The sequence below is a fragment of the Haliotis asinina genome, chromosome 2 (assembly GCF_037392515.1).
Source record: "Haliotis asinina isolate JCU_RB_2024 chromosome 2, JCU_Hal_asi_v2, whole genome shotgun sequence".
Taxonomy (NCBI): domain Eukaryota; kingdom Metazoa; phylum Mollusca; class Gastropoda; order Lepetellida; family Haliotidae; genus Haliotis; species Haliotis asinina.
The window spans coordinates 46,405,362-46,423,323 of NC_090281.1; the positions used below are offsets into that span (position 1 = coordinate 46,405,362).

At 35.8% G+C, this 17,962-nt stretch overlaps 1 protein-coding gene across 2 annotated transcripts in view; it reads left to right on the forward strand.

The window, feature by feature from the left end:
* LOC137273813 (serine/threonine-protein phosphatase 1 regulatory subunit 10-like) overlaps nt 1–17,962 on the forward strand; it is a 26,278-nt gene continuing 8,316 nt past the window's right edge. Inside the window, exons 1-9 of one of the 2 annotated variants that reach the window (XM_067806675.1) lie at nt 1–339; nt 9,629–9,687; nt 13,050–13,147; nt 13,461–13,547; nt 14,090–14,274; nt 14,783–14,866; nt 15,477–15,810; nt 16,738–16,889; nt 17,330–17,544. In XM_067806675.1, the coding sequence (XP_067662776.1) occupies nt 9,685–9,687; nt 13,050–13,147; nt 13,461–13,547; nt 14,090–14,274; nt 14,783–14,866; nt 15,477–15,810; nt 16,738–16,889; nt 17,330–17,544 (1,158 nt within the window). In that variant the 5' untranslated portion in view covers nt 1–339; nt 9,629–9,684. The remainder of the gene's footprint in view (nt 340–9,628; nt 9,688–13,049; nt 13,148–13,460; nt 13,548–14,089; nt 14,275–14,782; nt 14,867–15,476; nt 15,811–16,737; nt 16,890–17,329; nt 17,545–17,962) is intronic. The other variant, XM_067806674.1, reaches the window with a different exon arrangement.

Below are 17,962 nucleotides of genomic sequence, written 5' to 3' on the forward strand. Positions count from 1 at the left end.
ATACTAACGCCCTTCATCTCAACATTTGGGTGCTCGAGCTTCTTTGTTTAGGCCTGTGCATTGAGCTTGGAAATTTTCTGGAATATTGTCTTTTTCTCGCTACACATCGACACTTAAATCTTCGACACGAGTTACAAGATTATCATATAGCCTGATACCATGGAAAATATCGTCTGCTGAGGGATATGTTTGGACTGAAGATTTGATAGTTCATATCGTTGAAATCGGGGCCACAGAAATCGAGGCCATGAATCACGAACTTCATAATCTTTCACTATTGTAAAGAGACCCTGGTTTCACGATCATGTAAAACGCGTCTCTTTTATCACCAGATATAAGGTGATTAGATCTCTTTCCTTCATATTTAGCTTTTACTTGTCACATACATGGGATATTGGCTCGTAATCGGAACATGAAGATGAGCCTCACGAACATTGTGTGAGAAAGAAAATGGACGACATATGTAAAAGCAACGTGTTCTCGCGTTGATTTCTCAATGTAATTATTCGTGAGAAATATAAATTAATTCAATTTTCTATTTTAGCAAGTTTGAGGCTGTTTACAGGTTTATCTATGTTCCTAATCAAAGGATTCCTGGATGGTGCTCACATACAGGTAGGCCAAGGTTGCACTGTCGCCATATTGAATATCTGCAAGTTCTCCATCTTGCAAGGAAAGTGCAATTCAACTTCAAATATTTTTACCAACACTTCAGTTGTCTTGAACATTCAGATGACAATCTTTTATATATTTAGGGATCGTTAACATGCGAATCAGTTAGATATTGCATCTCTTCAGAAACAAAGAAAGACAGCGTTATTTCCATATATGGCATGCGCTTTTTAAGGGGCGTGGCTAGAACATGGGTGTGGTAGCATGTAGCGTCAGTGAACGTAACTTGTGATTGCATGTACGTGTTGACATAGTCAACATGTGCGTTAAGATTAGCATGTGACAATACACGTTCAGGGTTTAGCAAGAAAGATGCATTTGAATAATGGAATACCATAATACTTTGCGGCTTCATAATCGACTGCTGCTAGCTGAATAATTGACATCTTCGTTATTTTTAGATTAAGCACGATAAATATTTGCCTGTGCAAAAGTCTATATGCATTATTTTATTTTTAATGTTAAAGATTTAGAGGGTGTCGTTATTTTGTTTAATAACAAATTACATTGTACTCTGCGTTGGAGTAAAGGATGTTCCGCTCGTATCTAACCTCCAACTTCATGCTTTTAATGGATGTCCAGTCATTTTTTGCTCGTGAAATGTGCACATATTTTTAACAATATATGCAAAAATTCTAGGGCCTGAACTAGCCATGGAGCCTGACGTTCTGAAGCATCGCATGTTGAGTGACTGCATGCTGCGTTAGATATCTCCTAAAACGATACTCCGTATTCTGCATTTAGATTTTAGACAAAATAATAAGCATGACTTCGCTATCATGCGATAGGCTGCGCTCGGAGTGTGATGGGCGAAGGGAGATAACCCATGATGAACAATCAGTGTATTTCATGATTGATTTTCCTTGGGCAAGGTGTGACGTGTGTCACAGAGGTTAATACAACGTTACAGAAAGATAATTTTGTGTGGCATTTACACATTTTATTTTAAACATTTACATTAAAATTTGACAAAATTTCATGTCTTCTGGGAATTCGTTGGAATTTATCTGTTGGGGCAAGTTCATGTTACAGAGGAAGTTTTCAAACGAAGTTTACCACGTGTACATGGGTTTTCGGAACAAAAAATATCCATTTCCTCAATTCAACAGTTGTAGACCCTGTTGTAAAGTGCATCACGAATTTCTACAAGATAACTTTACCTTTTAAAAAGCACAGTCTATAATTCCAGAATTTACATCGTGTGACGTAACGCACCTATTTTAAGCCTAAGTAATCACCTAGCACCATCCGACGACATACTGAACAATGCCACTATTCATTTGATCCAGCATTTCTGAAAAAATCATTTTATGTTATATCAGCTCAAATTATTTGTTGGCATAAAACAATTTAGATTTTGGTCTAGTCAATCAACTTACTAAATGATGGTAGGTTTTAATTTTAGATACTGGTCAGAAAAAAGTTTTTCTTGATCATATTTTCATATGAAATTGGGAAAACACATTGACATAAACCACTAAGTATTTTCGGGGAAAAAAGATTAATTGTAATTCTTTCAAACCCATTTTATCATCCTAATGTATGTATTGGTGTAACTGCCCATTGGTGCATAGTTGCTATTTTCTCATCTTCATAAATATTTATATTGACTATGATATTGAAACATTAGCTTTTGTTCAATGGGATGCTTAGTGGTTAAAGTTTGGCTCGTCATGCTGAAGACCTGGGTTCAAATCCCCACAATATGTGAAGCCCATTTCTGGTGTCCCTATCATGAATTTACTGTAATATTCCTAAAAGCAATGTAAAACCATAACTAAGTCAGTCTGTTGTCCAATAAGATGAGTTGAGTTATTGGAGAAGTAGATATGAAGGCTAAGTAATGCATTCTAATGATTCAGCAAAAGATTCTGAATTAGAACAGGGACTTTTTTGTTTTGTATTTAGCAAGTGTGAACTAGTTTTTTCAGTCAAGTTTCACATTTAACAAAGTTTTTATGCCTGAACTATTTGTGATTTTGTACACATTTCATCCTTTAAAGATGCTCCTCTTTCATACATCATTTGAACAATACCCACTTCCAAGAAAGCATGAGAAAAAGTACCTGCTCTTTTCAGACACGTTTAAACTAGAAACTTAATTAGCAGTTTGTTCACAAAAACTCTGCACACTATGAATTATGTAAGATTTAGGAATAACACAGATGTCAGAGAAGCAGGTTTGTAAAAGTGAAAAGGCCAATGTCCTCATTTGAGGGATCTAAATGTTGATACTTCATATTCAATAACCACAAAAGGCGACTCAGCTTGTCGTAAGAGGCGACTAACGGGATCGGGTGGTCAGGCTCGCTGACTTAATTGACACATGTCATCGGTTCCCAATTGTGCAGATCGATGCTCATGTTGTTGATCACTGGATTGTCTGGTCCAGACTCGATTATTTACAGACCGCCGCCATATAGCTGTAATATTGCGGAGTGCGGCGTAAAACTAAACTCACTCACTCACTCATATTCAATAACTCGTGAAGGCAGACGCCATAGCTGGAATATTGCCGAGTGCTGCATAAACCTAATCTTACTAACTTTTATTCAGTAAGGCTTTATGTGAAACAAACTTATGTAATGGATACTTAATTAAATCTAGTTAACATTTATGATGTTCAAGCAGGATTAGCTATTAACTCTTGAACACTGAAAAGGGTCATACTAGTCACAGAATTAAACTGGTGTACATAGAAATGAATAGAAACATGAACTGTGACAGTGTCGCGTTGTAGAGAATGCTTAATGTCAGATGTTCAAGACACATGCTGTTTAGACCTGTAATCTATCATGATTTCTTTCTCCAATATATTTTGCACAGCTGGTGGTGGTAGGGGTAATGAGGCTACCTACTGGTTAAAATATCATCACGCCAATACCTACATTAATGCAATGTGTGAAACCCATTTCTGTTGTCCCCTTCTGTGATATTGCTGGAATATTGCTAGAAGCAGTGTAAAACCGCGCTCGCTCAGCTGGTGGTGGTGATGGTGTTATGAATAAGCGCAAGAATTGTGAATCCTATGTCTTTCCATGGTCACTAAATATTGTCAGGAAATAAAATACATGACCAATGTTAACAGTTGGCAAAAATACCACAGCACACTTGCAATGGTGACATTTGTTGAAATCCTGACATCACAACCAATATTGTAATGACAGAAAAACTGCAAGCACACTAATACTTTCTGAAACTACTGATAACACACCCAACACAACTTACACTGGTCTGTTTTAACAAAACAAATCGTGACTTGACTTTGTTGTTATTAGACCTAAAGCGCACCCAATGTTTGGACGAAAAATATATTTGATTAACCTTTCTAAAATGTTCAGACTTCTTTTCTATACTGAAACTATTCTGAAAGTCTCATTTACCCCATGAAACCAGTGTAGTCTGAAAATCTGCACATCTGCTTGAGCAAAGAACAGTCAAGTTCATGTTAATGTACAGCACTTCATTCTAGGGCCAGGCTCCCATTTCACACAGGGATTCTCGGGATGCAGTTTTTTCCTCTGTGATTATCATGATGCACAATACAATAACATTAGGTGAATTACAACAATATTACAGTTTAGTATTAATAATAGTACTGGTAAACACATATAAGATGAGCCACGACCTGACAAATGACCCCAATTTGCATACTTGGGAACGCCCCACAGAACAATCCACTTGAAACAAGAGGGAGACAGGTTGTCTGATATATATCGAGAAGTTCATTTTCCCCGTGCATTTCATGCATGAATTGTTATAGCACACTCGATTTGGGAACAGGTACAATCCCAACGAATTGAATCAACACAATATACTGAGCACATATGTTTAGGACCACTGATCCATTTCATGTAGCAAATGACATTTTCCTGGGTTTTTTTTTTTAACAAAATTGTTGAATATCTAAAATGCTTGTCAATGCCCCAATCATCTATTTGTCTTCGTCTTAACTAAAGGTTAGCATGGAATATCAGTATCTTACGCCTGAAATTGCAGTCTTAACAATCGAAGGAATATGCGGTGTTGTTTTAATGGGTAAAGTTGACTTTTCGTCTGCTAAGTATTAAATATATAATAACTACATATAGTTAATTGTGTTTCATTTAACTATTTAATGTGTTAACAGTTATCTGTTACTGAATGGTGGTGGCTAAATCAGAGTAGCAAGGGGGAAATATTTTTATCCCATAACTTTGTTCCTATTTCTCTGTACGGGCTGATTTTCGTCAGGGTTTGCGGTGTTGATTTCATGTCACGGTTAGCATCTATTGCACATGCATAGTCGTCAAGCTACCTGTAGCAGCCAAGTGTACTCGCCCAATTCATCGTACCACCTCTCTTGTCACAAATGTGGTTAGTGCACAAAATCATCTAATATGTGTCTGGCAGTAAGTGTCTGGGACCCCACAAATATAGGACACAAGGTAAATCCCTGGTGGTTGTTTCGCTAAAATGAGTCTATTTTATACAGAACTCATACTTTACCATAGACATAAAGTAGTTATAGAACTGTGGTAGCAGCAACGTGTGAGCAACAAGCCCTCCTAAGTTTACACAATCACAGAAAACATTGTGAAGCTTCTACAATTTAATCACACAACAAATAAAACAATGTTTTGGCCATAGGGATAATTGTGGAACTATTACAACTGGTAAGTACATTGTCTCAAGTTTGACAAATAATATTAAAAGTATCGGTGATGAAAATTATATCAAGGTTTGGTTATGTTCAGTTTTTTTATTTCCTAGCTGTTTTTGTTACAATTTTCTGTTGTCAGTCTCAGTGAAAACCAGTGGCTTTACTTACCATTTTTGTGTAAAATCCAAATTATTAATGGGCGTCAAAAATTAATTGTAGTTAATATTCTCTACAATAAATTGTCTTGAAGATCTATTCTTATATATCTTTACCTAAAGGTCTTTGGCAACCCATACTTGTCATAAGACGAGACTCAAGGGATCAGGTAGTTAGACTTCACATGCCATCGTATCCAAATTTGCACAGATCAGTTTAAAAAATGCCACCATATATATGCTGAACAACAAAATAAAGTTTCCAAAAAGTCACAAAAAGCATTCGTTTGTCTCCTGTTTAAAAGCTTGACAAATAGCCAAAGTTGCACTTCTTTTGCTGTTCAGTATATATGGAGTATTGCTGAGTGTTTTAAACAACAAACATTTTGTACAGCAGTAGAATGCCAAATATTAAGAAAAAAAATATGTTGCAGTTACTCATGAAAATTAGAAAGTTTAGTTTGTCAGATTGCTATGAGAAGACAAGTTTGGCCATTATACAGTGTAGGCTTAACTATGAATTTCTTTTAAATGGTGTAATTAAAAGTTAAACTGCAAGTTAGTTGCACCTCACAAAAAAGTTTGGATACATTATTCAAAGCCCATTTCTGGTGTGCCCGGCCATGATATTTTGGAATATTGCTAAAAGCGTCATAAAACTAACTTCATTCTCACTAAAAGAAAGTTTAGTTAGTAAGACATTTCTTTTTTCTGTTCTTTTAATATGTTTTGAAATTGTCATACCGTTGATGGCAAGATGTGTAAAAGGTAAAATCACTGCATTAGCTCATATGACTTAACAGGCGAAACTATCCATATTCCTGTAATAGTATATTATGTTTCTGCTTGGGAATATTTTAGGAGATGGTGGCAGTAAACAGGTGACAGCAGTATTTTCATTGTTATTGCTGCCAATGATAGGAATGATAACCCTCACTATGAACAGATACCGTAAGTACATCCACATAATCCTTGGGAGATTGTTTTCTATTGTTTTCTTGGAGGCTATGTCGTGTGAGGTAAGTGTTAATGTATCAGTGTTGGCAAGTCTAATGTTAAATATACTTTTCCTGACCATTGAGGTAATTCTTCACCAAAAGGGAAACAGGTTTGTTTTTCACTATTATCATTTTTTATTAATTTGTATTATTTTCAAGAACATGTAAGTCATTCAACTTTGTTAATCTTTCAAAACAGAAATATTTAATTAGTCGCCGGTTAAAGCAAACCTCCTCCCGTCAAAATCTTAAAGTGGGCCGTTTCAAAGTCATTACTTTTATATTTTCGCACAAAAACACTTAACTTTAATGTCATATGTGACAAGTTTTTAATCTTCCTCTTCATCTCAGTGAATTTGTATAAGGTAATATGAAGTAAAACGTTGAAAGTTGGGAAGTGTTACTGATACCTATTTAAGAAATGTACAGTTACATTTTTGATAGTCAATATTTGTATGTAGGTGAGCTGTATGATTGTATTAAGACTTGATTGTGTTTGAGGCTCAGTGTACCCATAACTAAACTCGTCCTTGTCCTAAGAGATGACGGCAGGGGGATAGCCTAGTGGTTTAAGTGTTTGCTCATGCGGTAGACAAAGTTTTGATTCCCCACAAAGTTGCAATGTGGGAAGCCAATTTCTGGTGTTCCCCCCCAGTGATGTTGCTGGAATATTGCTAAAACTGGTTAAAACCATACTCGCACTAGAGATGACCAAGAGAACTGGGCATCCAGACTTGTATATTTGACATCTCATCTTAATTACTTACAGCCAGCTAAGGCAAATCTTCTAAGTTGTGGAGAGTGGTGTTACAACTGACTCACACATTTAATGAAGACAAAAAAAATGGTTGTCACAGTATTTACCAGAAATGTGTGAATTTTGTGAAAGTGCCTGATTATTACATGTAAGAAATGTGCCTGAGAGATGTCAAACATTATAGCAACTTCCAATGTACAGATTTTACAGACTTAGTCTTTGCAAACTTGGAAAATGTTCTTTACATGCGTTTGCTTTTCACTGAAATGTGAAAAAAAAACTTTAGGTTAGCGAGTCTGAATTAGTAGAATTTAAGACCAACAAAAATGTGATTATTGCTCAAGCCAAAATTCAGATCAGGAAAAGGTGAACCTCTGTACCTCAGGCATTTACATAGTTATTCAGATATCACCAAGAGCAGTAAATTAATGTGAATAAATAACCATTTAGGCTCTGTAACCTTTCAGTAGATAGGTAATCATTCAGACTACAAATCCATTAAGGTTTTTGACTGGTATGACTGATAACAGAATATGAAAGTACACTGCAAGTCTTCTGAAGCTGAAATTTCATAAGGAATTTTTGACAGGTGTGTTGGTGTATGATGTACATGATAGGTTTCAGCAAGTTTGTCTCATCTGAACTTATATGACATGTTTTGGAGGAATGTATGAATCAGGATCCTGACACACAAAGGATTCATAGTGTTCAGACCTGTCATGGGTTTACAAATGGCTAAATGCAAGGATCCCATGTCAGCAACAAAATCCAGTGGTTTCTAATTGCTAATTTGAGCTTGTTTTCTTCTCCTTTAGAAAAGGAGATAACCTTAGTGGATGACTGTTTTTTCCTAACTCAACCACTTCAGCACTAACACAAAAATGTTGCTTGACCTGAAACAAAGTTGTTTGAGTAAATGCATATGAACTAAGATTATATCTAGGAGAAAGATCTCTTAACTGTTGTTATCTTGTATTTTTTAAGTGTTTGCAAACAAGCCCTTTAGATGAATTGATATTTTAACATGTCCCTCAGAGATATCTGAAGCAGAATCAAGTTGTTGATGTAGTGGACCTGTTTTGAGGTCAAGGTCAGATTATGGGATCTTAATTCAAAGCACGTTTTGAAACGAAATTTTGTGCATAAAATGACACAATGTTAGGATGAGGTTAATTAGTTTGTACATCTATTTGACTCGATAATTTCATAACTGAAATATTTCTGTATCTAGTCACAAACAACTTGAACAGACCTTGAACTTGTGATGGCCTTCACCTTTTGGACTATATTTTGTGAAGCTGGTATATTTTGAATTTACTCAATTCAAACATTGGTCACTCGGGCATTTTGACTTAATGTTTCAAAGAAGTTTTTTTGTGGTATTAATTTGATGGCCTTGAGGTCAAGGTCACATTAAGTGACCTTACACTTCAAAAGGATGTTATTTTTCAGTGTTGAGAAATATTCATTTATTTCATTTTTGACACTGAATTGCTAAAAACATACTGTTCACACCAGTTGTGTCTCAGTTCATATTTGCACAAGTGTCAAACTGCACTCACTTCAAACCAAGGTCAACACCCATTTTTTATTTTTATTTAATTATTATTGTTATTTTGAAGGGGGAAGGAGTATTGGGGTTTTTTTTTTATATAAATGAGAGTATATTTATTTAATTGATATTTTATCAGGGTTATTGTTGAAGGGTCAAGTGTTGCCGGATCAGGGTGATTGTGACCTAGAAAAGGAATTGAATGTATATGTCCAGTTTAAGGATCAAGCAGAAACATTGCTTTCACTCTGATGTTACATGCTTCTGTGTATTCAGTGAAAACAAGGTCACACAAGGTGGGTAACACAAGCTAAATGAGTTCATTGAACACCGGAGGATTAAAGCTTACCACACAAAGGTAATGTTCTGTAATCAGTAAACACAAATCAATATGGCGACAACCTTGTGTCTATTTGTATTTGAGTAAATGGAACCTTTTCTTTCCAGAAAGCAACCCAGGGATGGATTTCAACAGCACGAAAGACAGCTGGACCTTGAATATTATTTTTATTAATTCCACACATTCTGGATAGTCTCAAAAATGAAAGTCTTTATTTATGAAAATAAAGACTACTACTTTTGGCTAAAGAAATGTTTTGTTTCAAAATTCCAAATTGTTGGCCTGTCCAGCCTAGAAATTGAGATTTACTTTTCAGATGTGCCTCTTTCACATGAATTGATGTGAAACAAAACTAGAGCCATAGCATGCACTAGCATAGGACCAATGAAGCCAGAAATAATGGCAATAGCAACAACACCTGACACACTGCCAGATGATAATGGCTGCCTCCGTGAAACATGAACATATTCAGAAAGTTCTTGGAGATTGAAATGGTTGAATTTTAATTCCAGATTGAAGTTTGGCCTGTATCTGCAGTTTGTGGTATGGATAACAACGTAAGGCAATAATGGTATATAGATTACTACATACTTAAGTTCAAGAATTAATTCTTATTGTCTGAAGTATTATGCTGAAGTTTTTCTTCAATGCTAATCAATGTTCCATCGAGTTAGTTGTCAACTCTAGGATCTTTCCGTGAAGGAAGTCATTGTTTTATCTTAATACCTCCTGATAAAAACTCAATCCGTACTGAACACCAAGTAATTTATTGCCACTAAAAGCTGGAATATATATAGTTGCGAATGAATATATTATAAATTTAACTAATGACGTTTTTAACAAGTTCTAACAATTCTGACCTACATAAGTGACATACATAAGTTCATTTAAACAGTAAGTTGTGAGTACTCAGTGTGTTTTTACAAGAAGTAGCAAGATTCCTTGCCTGTTTGTACAAAGTCTACGTGTGTTTGTTGCACTGAAATGGTAAATATATTGCCTTGAATCAGGCTGTTATTAAATTTCACAATTAAATGCAATTCAAACGACCTAGACAGATTGAATTAGGTGTATGATTGAATTAGCTGTACCATGTTGAGAATATTAAATTCCAATTGTACAGTCCCATAACTACTTACACTGTAGAGGGTTTGTTTACCGAAGTCTACAAACATCTGTAGGATCCCTTGGCAAACTGTCTGTGGTAGGACTAGTTTAAGTCTGTTAAGAATTAAATTAAAATTGTAGAAAGTCACCAAGCCCAGTCAAGACTGCTGAAAACTTAATTTCTTTAATCATTCCTTGAAATATTTATTTCCCACAAATGTAGAATTTCATTAATGCTTACCCATATTGATGTCTTGTGCCCGTCTGCAAAAATGCTGATTTTCTTGCTGTCTTTGGGGAAAAGGTTTTTGAATGGACTAGTTTGGGTTTCATTTTTTGGTACATGTATAAAGGCAATTTCAGTATCCCCTGTTGTATTGGATGATGATCCAAATAGATCTGATATTTCTAGATATGTTTCAGTGCTTCATTTACCAAGTGTACATATCTGTAAACAACAGTACTTTTTTATGTCTTGATATACGTTTATATCTTAAATATAAATTACTTACTTTAATATAAATAATGAATTTAAAAATGCCAATGACAGGTCTGAAATGAGAGACAGTTGTGAATAAGGTGAATTATAATGTATTTGGAAAGAAAGGATTAATTAAAATTAAAATAAATGCTATACATTTTTTTAGTTGATAATACATTAGATTACATGATTACAATTTATTTCCAATTAACAGTTGTTTTCGTAAAAGTAGGTTACACTCCACAACTCTTAGAACTTATCTTTGTGCTACATAGAATTCCCACATTTATTTGCTTACACAGCTCATTGTCAGTTTTTCTTGTTTAACACTGCATTCTGCACTATTCAAGCAATGCAAGAGCAGTAAATATCAACATGACAAAACATTTGTGAATATGCATGTGGATATGAAATATACTGAACTATGAGTTATTTTTTAATTACATAACTAGTTCACAAATTGGTTTCTTCCATGTTTTTAAGCATGGATTTTTTGCAATGTCAGCTTCATAAAAAAAATCAAGACAAAACAATAACACTGAAACATCAGTCAGTCTGATAAGAAGCAAATATGAGTTTGACTCAAAACTGAAGTACTAACCTATGCAGATTAAAATCTAGAATATTTTCATCGCATGTACTATGAGGCGGTATATTGAAATATATTACAAATTTTATGAGTCATAATATCCCACAAACTTTGCAATACACTATGTCAATGGAACATGAACTTAAATGAGTACAGGAAATAAAAGGTGGTAAAGTATTGGAATGTTTTACCCTTTTTTGGAGATACTGTCAACTTTGAACAGAAAAGAATCCTAATAATAAGTGTAAAACCCACCATACTACAGTTTACAATATAAATATTTGAAATATTTGCTCACATGTTAAAGAGTTCTAGCCAAACTTGACTGGAGATCATGATCATAACTTCTAAAACTCACCTGACAAAAACTTGATTGAGTTTCTGTTATTGTTCACTTTTATGATGTCCTATATATATATGCATCTCTCCCAAACCTCCAAACTTAAGCTGGAACTTCAGTATTGTTCCAGCTAGTGATGAATCAGTTTTCAATATGGCTGCAAGACCAGCCATATTAATATTCAATATTGTCACAACCGCAGCCATTTTGAAAAACCTGGCTGTTATATTCCAAAAGTAGTTTGTAATCTGGCTGAACATACTCGTTTTCCTTTTGATTTTTTTTTGTTGTGTTTTCTTTGTTTTTTATCACTTTATGACCATGCACAGATATTTCTCTCGAAATGCATATTTGGATCTGTAACTTCTGCCTTGAAAACACTGAACTGACAAAGCTGATATTTATCTTGCATGTTTTTCCTTAAGATAGCATCACATTTTGTTGAAGTAATTACAATATATCATAGAATTAGTCCTACTTGATCGCAGAACTCTTTGAGCATCAAGGCAGACAGCAACTTTTGTTAATGGTCTGTGTGTACATTTTATACTGTAAACATCCTAAAGGTTTTCTTCAGTGCTGTAATGATGTAATCACTGAACTCATGGAACATTGATAAGCAAGCTAAGCACAAACAAATCTTTGAAAAATATAAAACACAAAAATCTTGACTGTTGTAAACGTCTTGTTTCTCTTGATTTTGCCACAAGATATGACCAGTTATCAGAATGTTCATGTGAATATTTACAACTGATACTAAGAATACAGAGAATCAATCCCAGAAATGTGGTGTAAATTTTGACTTGTAATATACCATGTAAAATAAAAACAACTATTACCTCATTGCAAGGTGGGATTGGATAGTCAGGCTTGCAGACTTGATTGACACATGTTACCGATTCCCAATCATGCAGATCAATACTCATGCTGTTAGTCACTGGATTGTCTGGTCACGACTCAACTATTTATAGACCACCACCAAATAGCTGGAATATTGCTGAGTGTGGGGGTAAAACTAATCTCTCTCTCTCTCTCTCTCTCTCTCTCTCTCTCTCTCCTCTCTCTCTCTCTCTCTCTCTCTCTCTCTCTCTCTCTCTCTCTCTCTCTCTCTCTCTCTCTCTCTCTCTCTCTCTCTCTCTCTCTCTCTCTCTCTCTCTCTCTCTCTCTCTCTCTCCTTGCATAGGACAGTCTCAAAACAATCTGAGATATTTGAATCTTAACTACACGTTCCATAAGAAGTTCAGTATGCAATTCTTCTTGCAAGTACTGTTTTAGATCAATATTCAGAATTTGCTATATAACGTAGGAGGGCACCTATTCTGACAGGATTTGGTACAGTAAAGTGGTGCAAGAGAAACAATGCGTGTATTCCAGTGCCGTCCATGATGTTAACAGTACAGTTGTTGATGTTATCAGGGGCCATTGGATCCACAACAGCTGCTGAGTGCTCTCAGTCCATTGTTGACCCGCACGGGAGGAATTAAGGGACCTGACGAAGCAACAAGAATATCAGGGTACAGTTTTTATCATTCACCATGGAATGATTTTCAAAATATTTTTGTAAGTAACATGGCATAGTGTTGTAGGGATTTCACTGCAGAATGTTCAAGGCATCCCACGCTAACATGTCTTCAGTGACATCCAGAGCTAAAATGGTTTGTTCCAGCTAATGACCACTGGTTGTTGTGAGCTATCATTCATTAGTGCTCATGCTGCTGACCACTAGTTTGTTTCGCCCTGCTTTATTAGTCACAAATTATTTATACATTTTAACAGATGTTAGTTTCAAGGTGCAATGATGTTAATGTCAGGTTGATGATATTACAGTTTGATGAAAGATGCTGTGAAGAAGGTTGGGAAGTGTATATACATCAACATCCTGAAAGCAACTCAGTCTGAGGATGCTCTATCCAAGTAAGTGGATTCTTGTTTCATGGTCAGTGATCTTCACATTGTATTTTGTTGGATTGTTTACACTGATAAGACACAGTGAGTGAAGATCTCAAGAAACCAAAATGAAAGGCTACAAGGCCAGTTAGAAACACACAGAGATTCAGCTTCCAATTAGTCTTTAGCAACCCATGTTTGTCTTGACATGGGATAGCATGGTCAGTCTCTCTGATTTGGTTGACTTGCCATCATATTCCATCTTTGTAAATCTTGCTTTTTGATTACTGTGGCATAAAATAACAATCATACTTGACTCCAGTGTAATGTGTGAAGACCATTTTCAGGTGCACTCAAGATATGCCAGAAATATTGCTAGAATGATTTAGAACTAAACTCGCCCTCTTGTACAGAAAGGACATTGGGTTATAATGGTTAAAGACTGTGCTCATCTTGCCATAGACACAGGTTTGACTCCCTACATGGGTACAAAATGTTCCTGGAATGTTTCTAAAAGTGGCGTAAAACTAACATACAGAATGTTGTAGACAGAAGATAATTGTTTGCAGGCTCCTGGAGAGTGATGGCTGGATGACTCTTAACACCTGGCTGCAGGAGTGTAAGGATGAGGACAACAAGCCTCTCCTAATAGAAATGCTCAAGCTTTACCAGAACCTGCCAGTCACAATTCAAATACTCAAGCAGAATAATGCAGCTAAGCTCATCAAACAGCTCAGCAAATCTGATGATGAAAGTAAGTTGAACAATGGTCTTGCTACTTGTCATGTAGACTGATGTCCTCCCATATTGCGCAAATATTGTTGTGTAAAACTGTACTCATTCAGTCACATGGACTGACTGGATGCAATGACAGTTTTCCCTGTTTTTTTGGGTTTTTTTTAATAAGCAAAGAAATAGATCAAATGGAGCATCACCTACAAGACTACATGAATATCATATTATACTGATCAACGTTCATGATGTCAGTCACTGCATTGTGTGATCCTGACTCATTAACAGACCATAATCTTATAGTTTAATCATTGCTGAGTACTACATTACTCATGTTCAATGTCGGCTTCTTGACAGTGCTGTTGGAATTTTCTATTGGGCAGGTTGAAGAAAATGTGTTTATTGTGACAAATTTAAGATTAGAACATGACACATTGTCATATTACTGCTGCATTAGGTTAAAACCACACGCATGTATGTGAATGAATAAAATAACATGTGATTTAGTAATGCTATGTCTATTTTTACAGAGATAAAAATCTTGTCAACAAATATTGTGGAAAGTTGGATGAAGAAGATCCGTGGGAGAAATAGCAATTCAGAAAATGAAAATGGTGAGACGTCCTCTATTTCTTTATTGTTTTACTTTATTTCATGCTATATTTGTAGAGCTGAAAGTCGTTATGTTTTCTGCAGCAAATGCTTTTAAAAAATGTAATTTGAATTAACAAGATCTGGGCCCACTTGCACAAAGGGATCTGTGTAATTCCCATTCTCCAACATATGCTTACACATAGTCATAGCGCTAAGATTGCTTAGAGGAGGTGGTCCCAGATGGTCTTTGTTGATCCAAGTAACTTGTCCTATTTGTGTACATTGATGCCAGTGTCATCTGGTCCAGATGTGATTATTTACAGACTGACATACAGGAGTGATGAAACTGCCAGTTAGATCTGGGCCTAGATTTTCTAAGTTCTCTTAGCGCTAAGATAGTCTTAAGTTAGTGTTAACATGTGGCACTTACGACTATCTTAGCACTAAGAGAGCTTCGATAATTCAGGCCCTGGTCTTCAGCAACCCATGATCAGTCTCTCTGATTTTACTGACCACCATGTTGCTTGAACATGTTTGTGCTATGTTAGACCCTAAACAAATCTATGCAATAAAAGTCATCACATAGCCATCATATCGTTTTTGACAGCAAGCAAAACCCCTTGTTTTTAGATAAGAACAAGAAGAAAAAGAAGGACAAGCATAAAGAGACAAAGGATGGGAAGGACAGTAAGGAAAGGAAGTCCCATCATCACAGTGACAAGGAGGGAGATAAGGATGGTTCCAACCACTCCAGTGATCATAGTGACAGACTAGGGCATAATAATAAACCTGATTCTAAATCGGATAAGGACACTAGTAAGGAGGATGCCAAAAAACGACCAAAGACTGTGAAAACATTCGCTGCCAAATTTAGGTCAACTGGCATTGGTGAAGATAAGACAGTTGCCCCTGTTAAAAAGAAGTCTCAAGAATCAAATAAAGTTCCTTTGCTTAAGCGTTCTGTGTAAGTATTTGAATTCATCAAGATTGAGCGCATTTCAGTCACTGACGTGTCTATAAGACATCAGTTTGTCATGAGTCAGCTTTGTTTTATTTTCTTGGTCAGTTGTCAGTTTATGAAATATTAAGTCAAGACCCATTTGAAGAAACTTGCTCCCACATTCTACCTTAAACAGCAGTTATGAGAGACCTGTGAAGGTCCGGGTTAGAATAGGCCTTCAGCAACACGTGCTTGCCACAAAATGCAACCATCCTTGTCATAAGAGGTGACTAATGGGATCGGGTGGTCAGGCTTTCCTGACTTGGTTAACACATGTCATCACTTCCCCATTGCTCAGATCGATGTTCATGCTGTTGGTCACTGGATTGTCTGGTACAGACTCGATTATTTCCAGGCCATTGCCATATAGCTTGAATATTGCTGAGTGTGGTGTAAAACTAAACTCGCAAGGATTGTGAGTGGAAAAAGCAAGTTAAAATCAAAACAATTGCAACAGACTCAGCTACTAATAATAGCCACATAGGGTTATATAGAGAGGTTAAGTGATCACACATGATAACATGATGTGATTGTTTTGAAGACTACCAACTACCAAATTGGATATTTCTGCCCCATGGATAGAGAACACTGATATGTTTACTTTTTTAAAAGATATCATTTACAGCAGCAGCAAAACATTTAATGCTGCAAACGAATTGCGTGTAAAATGCAAAGAAGTGTCATGAAAGATTTACAACATCTTTGAGAGTTGTGTCCTTGGATTATGTTGCAAGGGAGATAACTCTAAAAGGACACAACAAATTATCTCACCGTAGCTTGATATTTCAGTGAGGAGAGGTCTTAGAATTGAAAAGATTTTGTGTGATATTAATAAATAGATTGCATAGATAAATTTAGGACAGTTTCTTACATTATTTATTTGTATTACAGTCAAGAGTCAAAATCTGAAGAACTTCCTGAGAAGAAACCCCGCCTCACATTAAACATGCCATCATTGTCAAGTGCTTCCACATTGAATTCTCGTGCTGCAATATCTCCAACAGAAATACATGGCAGAATAAAACTCATTCCACCTAAAAAACGTAAGTTTCTCCCATATTAATTTCATCAACTCAATTATGGCCTTACTTCCAATGGAACAGATGTATTTATCTTAAAAATATTTGTTTTATTTTTAGGTGATAATTCTTTTTCAGTCAATGTCCCATGTATCTAGTACTAAGCACATTGGATATTTGTTTTCTGTAGGTTATCCTTGCAGTCTGTGGTATATATCCTGTTACAAAAGTTCTTGCTTTTATTGTTAGGTACTAGTTCAGAGGATTGAACTATTTAAATATAAATTGTACTGTGTTAAATCTGGAAAATAGCTTACTGTGTAAAATGACTGTCCTATTTAAACTTATTATCATTTCAGTAAATGCTTGAAAGAATACATCACCACTGTCATGTTCTGTTGCTTGTAGAAGTGTGTTTTGGCTACATGTTAATGCATGAAATCCATGAATTGTTTTGTTTACAGCACCAGAGTTTCATGAAAGCAGTGGTTTCATGGACAGCTTAATAACCAAACCTACATCGTATGCTGTGAAGCGAAGGAAGAAGATCTCCCCTGGGAAGCCAACAACAACTCCAACATCGCCAACCTCACCCACGATGTCGAACACATCACCCACTTCACATGTCCCACCTAGTCCCACAACAGCTCTAGCTCAGAAACTGCCCTCCGTGCCATCCGTAAGTACTAACAAAGTCTATATATTTCGTGTTGGACCTCTGAAACTATCTTCTTCCAAATATACAGAGCAAAAGTCAGTAACTGAACATTGCAATTATTTTTGAATGTATGATTTTTTTATGATTAACATCAACTCGAAGTAATGCTTTTGAACAGGAAATATATAGTATTCCCAGAAATTATTGAGAATCATGTTGCGTCATATAACTCACTACATTTATTAACTTCTGGCATTTTACTTAAATAAACATGTTAAAACATCATCCTTTTACAGTCTCAGTCTTGTTTTAGTACTTTGTTAGACCTCCTCGCTCAGCAATGCATGCCTGAATACGCCTAGGCACACTACCCATCAAAGTTTGTAGGTAATCGTGTGACAGGGTATCCCAATATTGGACCACCTCGGCCTTCATATCT